Source organism: Salmo salar, chromosome 03, assembly GCF_965601325.2.
Source record: "Salmo salar chromosome 03, fSalSal1, whole genome shotgun sequence".
Taxonomy (NCBI): Eukaryota; Metazoa; Chordata; class Actinopteri; order Salmoniformes; family Salmonidae; genus Salmo; species Salmo salar.
The window spans coordinates 14,859,453-14,864,232 of NC_138293.1; the positions used below are offsets into that span (position 1 = coordinate 14,859,453).

The 4,780-nt window shown below is 43.1% G+C and overlaps 1 protein-coding gene across 1 annotated transcript; it reads right to left on the minus strand.

Annotated features, from left to right (window-relative positions):
- Positions 1-291: 291 nt before the first annotated feature.
- Positions 292-4,277, minus strand: LOC106598913 (zinc finger protein Gfi-1). Its single transcript, XM_014189938.3, has 7 exons — positions 4,063-4,277; positions 2,667-2,860; positions 2,229-2,429; positions 1,601-2,007; positions 1,344-1,481; positions 1,002-1,167; positions 292-667 (listed from the first exon to the last, which is right to left on the minus strand). The coding sequence occupies exons 2-7, from the start codon at positions 2,776-2,778 to the stop codon at positions 489-491; spliced, it is 1,203 nt and encodes a 400-aa protein (XP_014045413.2). The 5' UTR covers positions 2,779-2,860; positions 4,063-4,277; the 3' UTR covers positions 292-488.
- Positions 4,278-4,780: the final 503 nt, after the last annotated feature.

Sequence of the window (4,780 nt, forward strand, 5' to 3'; positions counted from 1 at the left end):
AAAAGAGCATAAATTCTCCTTTCCCCACCATGGATTCTGTATACACAGCAGATTATAAAGTGACCGTGTTGGATAATTAAAGGCCTTCATTAATTAAACAGGCATTAATATTAAAATGTTCCGATAAATAGACTATTAAGCTATAGCATTTAACTAGCCGGTTTCTTCTCGAGAAGAAAACAAATAGGCTAGGCTAAAACGAATTATACAATCCTTGTGGATCACAACCAAAACGTTTAAATCCTGTATTTTTGTGTTGTGTGAAATGATATTCAGAATTTGGCCTGTAGCTAATGAAAATCTATAGGCCGATTTAATAAATACATGTTTCATTTTCAAAACAACAATTCAAGAAGGGGCAATATAACCAAGGCATATAACCAAGCAATGATAGAATAACATAAACGTATTTTGAAAGGGACATATTTACGCTACATGTATTAATATAGTACAGTTCTCCAGCACAGTTTTTCGGTGTTGACAGTTTTTCATTTCAATCCATGTTGTGTTTCCTTGTGCCTCCTCAGATCCACTTTCCTTTGGAATCCTTTGCCGCAGAGGTCGCAGCCGAACGGTTTGAAGCCTGTGTGCTTGCGGCTGTGCGTGATGAGGTTGGAGCTCTGACTGAAGGCCTTCCCGCATACCTGGCACTTGTGCGGCTTCTCACCTGAGCATGTAAACAAGTTGCATTATGAAAGTGTCCTTTTGAGCTCTCCATATCTGCTGTGATTGTTCTCGAGCCTAATTGTCTGACTTTTAGAAGCATAACAACATGCATACCCACTGGGCACCGACGTCAATTCAAGGTCTATTCCACGTTGGTTTAACGTGATTTAATTGAACTGACGTGGAAACAACATTAATTCAACCAGTGTGTGCCCAGAGGGAAAAGTTACTTTTTGTTTGGTTGACACTTTTAAATAACAGGCGTTTGTAAAATATTTTATATAATCTTTTAAAATCATTAACTTATCTTTTGTGGTTGGTGCGGGATCTCTCACCTGTATGGATAAAGGTGTGTTTCTTCATGTCGGACTTCTGATGGAATCTCTTCCCGCAGTACTGACAAGGGTAGGGCCGCGTGTCCGAGTGGATAAGCAAGTGCGTGGACAGCGTGGACGAGCGCTTGAAGCTTTTGTCACATATTTTACAGTTGAAGCTCCTCTCCTGTGAACCAGGTAAGATGTGAGCGCATGTGACATGTGGCCGTCTGCACCTTGTTATTTCATGCATTGCGTTTGTCGTTTACGCATGTATTACACGTGGTATTCATTCCCAATAGGCATAGGAGAAAGTAGGCCTGAAGGTCCAAATACTAAGTGACATAGGCATTTGGGCCTTACCTGTGAGTGAACGCCCTTGTGTTGTTCGAGGCTCACTGCGTGCCCAAACGTTTTCCCACACAATCCACAGGCAAAAGGGCGAGTTCCGCTATGCGACCGACGAACGTGAACCTCTAACCCGTGCGGCGTCGAGAATACCTTTAGGAGAGGATGAAAGAGGTGTTAATATGTGTTAATAAGTGACAATCACCCAATTGAAACCGAACAATTGTTTATCGTTGCCATACGTTGTGGTAGAGGAGTGTGGCTAGGCCCACCTTGCAACACTTGATGCACTTGTACGATCCACTTGGTTCTAGACGTGAACAGATGAGATCGGATTCAGACTTGATATCAGAGGCCTTGGTCTTCAGCTTGAGGTCCGAATATAACTGGTCGGCGTCCCGCATTCTATAGGTAGGGAACACCGTAGACCCAAAGTCCCTGTAAAATCCAGTGTGGGGGCCCCTCTGTGCGTAAATGAGGGAGTTGGTGGCACCATCCTCGGATCCATAGAGGCCCAACTGTATGTCGGGCTCCAGGGTTGTGGGGAGATTGTGTTGATATGTTCGCTGCACAAGGTGCCTGAGCTCGGAGCCAGAGTAGGTCATCCATGGGTAAGAGCGAAATGGAATGGCGAAAGGCTGAGCGTCGTCTGCTGACGGAGTGAAACATTGTTCCGAATCTGGAAAACATTTGGACTTTTAGTCGTCACGTTTCCAAATACTGTTTACAAAAATACGTAATAGTTATTAAATAAAACACCCTTTATTTTTCTGGTAGCCTATATTAAAGGATAAAAGTGCTAAAATATGAAAAACAGAGGGACAGCCTCAAATAACCATGTTTGGAGATGCAGTGCGCATATGCGTAATGATGACATCACAACAAACTATAAACACAAACCTGGTGATGCAGATGGAGATGGAGGGCGCCAGTAGTCGTCATAATCCGAGAAGCGGTCGCACACGCTGCCCTCGCAGCTCAGCGGATAGATGGGGGAGTGGTCAGCCGTGTGCACCAGGCGGGATTCGGGGGAGAGGTTGCGGTGGTTCGGAGCAACCTGCGCGTCACAGTTCCCCTCAAACTCAACCTGCAATTTGCTTTCTATAGCCATAGAGAAAGAGAGCAAGGACTGGCACTTAATTCAAGCTCATAATATTCGTCACAGTTTTATATTTTATTTGTGAATTCTAAAAAGTAAACATAAAACATTCCACGCGAATTTAGAGACATTCGAATCGTTTCCATATCCAAACAGACTTGTGTGTGACGTGCATAATGTATTCTAAGTCCAGGCCTAGGCGTGACATACATTGAGAGCAGCATCACAGATAGACATACCTGCGCATATATGGGCTAAAATAGTATCCATTCTAATGTAGTCATCATCCAGGTATCGTGGTTGGTGGTAGCTATGTGCTCGTTTACTCTTCACCAAAAATGACCTCGGCATGGTTACTCTCTGCTGTGTGACTGTCAAGATCCCTGGTCACTTGTGATGAAATCCTCTTCGTCCACACGGACCTATTTTATCTCTGGAAAGATTTTAATACCATTGGTTGACAGGTTCATCCAGCATAGGGATTTTTTGGCAGGAGATGAAGCATGCGCATTGCCCAAAGGCACCTGCGCGTTCACCAGGTGTTGCGAGACAGGTGGCCAGAGGAACTACTGCCCTCCGCGGTCTACAGGGTGTGATTGAATACCACAACTGATCATATTTCAAAAAGGTCATTAAGAGGCCATAGTAGTTGTTTCCTTTCATGATGTGGAGTCTTTAGAATATATGTCGATTTAAAGCCCCAACCCTCCCTTCATTAATGGCCTATGCAACTAGGCCCATGTCAGTGTAAACGGATCCTGCGGTACCTTCTCAGAGCTCACCCACCGGCAATGATATCCCATTAATGACGCATGCACGGCAAGGTGACTAGCCCTCTCCATGCAACCGTCTGCAGGTGCGGACCTGAGGTATCCCTTACTGACCCGCCGTCAGTTAGCATGCTGGCTAATTCACCCGTATAGACCCAATAACTTCTTCCAAATGTATCTTATCCAAATGCGTAATGCCAAAGTATGTCAAGGCACTATTATTATAGCAGTACCCACTGGGCAAACTGGTTTAATCAACGTTGTTTCCACGTCATTTCAATGAAATTACGTTGAGCTAACGTTGTATAGACGTTGAATAGACGTCTGTGCCCAGGGGTAGGCTCGCCCTTGATTAAAAAAAGTTGGAGTGAACTGAGATGTCATTTAGCCTATTCCAGAAATCACTAAGCTTCAAATTAAATCATTGCGAGGATTTTCGTGTTCAAGGTTGGTGTTCGAAGTTGTCTGAAAGCAAAGTGAAATCGATTTCTGGACGGTGTGGGAAAGAACGTTGTTAGTTGAACCTGCAAGTACAACTTGAGATAAGCAACGTTGGAACACATGCTGGATACTCATAGCCGAAGTTGCTTACCCGTACTTATTTTCTTTTACCGAGCCTTTTGAGTAACAACTAACACCTCCAACACATTGTAACTGTAAGTAATTGATAAATCACTTGACATCTGAAGTATTGCCCCCCCCCCCCCCCCCCAAAAAGTATTTAATTCTTTACCTTAAAACATTTGACACTCAATCAACCACACATAGAAGCATTAATATTTAGTCCAGATTATTAAAATTGTCAAGAAACAAAACAGCTTCAGTTACAATTTTTGTTATTTCAGTCTAATGCATTGAGACCTACCCGTACTCGGTGTCCACATGCGTAATAGGCGCAACTTGCAGCGTCCCTTCTCTCTCATCTGAACACAGCGGCTGTGCGGCTGACATGACCTTTAAACAGCTGACAACTTCCTGAACTTCAGATTTTTTTTGCACAACTTTCAGTAAATAGACAGTGATTAGGCCTGATCACTAATGACATAAAGGGCTATTCTAATCATTTGATGCCTATTTCAGTTGTTCTACCTTGTTTGACAATCAAGTCATATGAAATGACTTCAACCAATTTGATTTGATGTTATAATAAAGTTATAACTCCTCATACATTAATAACACAACACCCAATGAATCATCATTTAAAAATTCCCACAGACAACTCATGTTCCAAGGCAGCTTTTTCATATCCCAATTTTAGTCTGTTTGTCTATTTACAGCTCAAGGTAGGGCTGTGAGTTTGTAATGATGTTTCCAGTATTAGACCTATGGGTTATGGGCTGGCTAGACTCATCCTTAGCCGTGACAGTGCCAATGCCCACACAGAAGCTGTGTAATTTCAGACAGATCCTAAACATTCCTTTAAATGGATCTCGTAACCATTCATTATCTGAACTATTTGTGTACTGAACTGACCAGGCATCTTGACTGACATGAATAGCCCATTGTTGTCTTCTCTCCTGGTTTTCACTTTCCTGCAGGTGGAAGTTCACTTGATTAGAGGGCCTCCACCCTTAAAGCCAGAT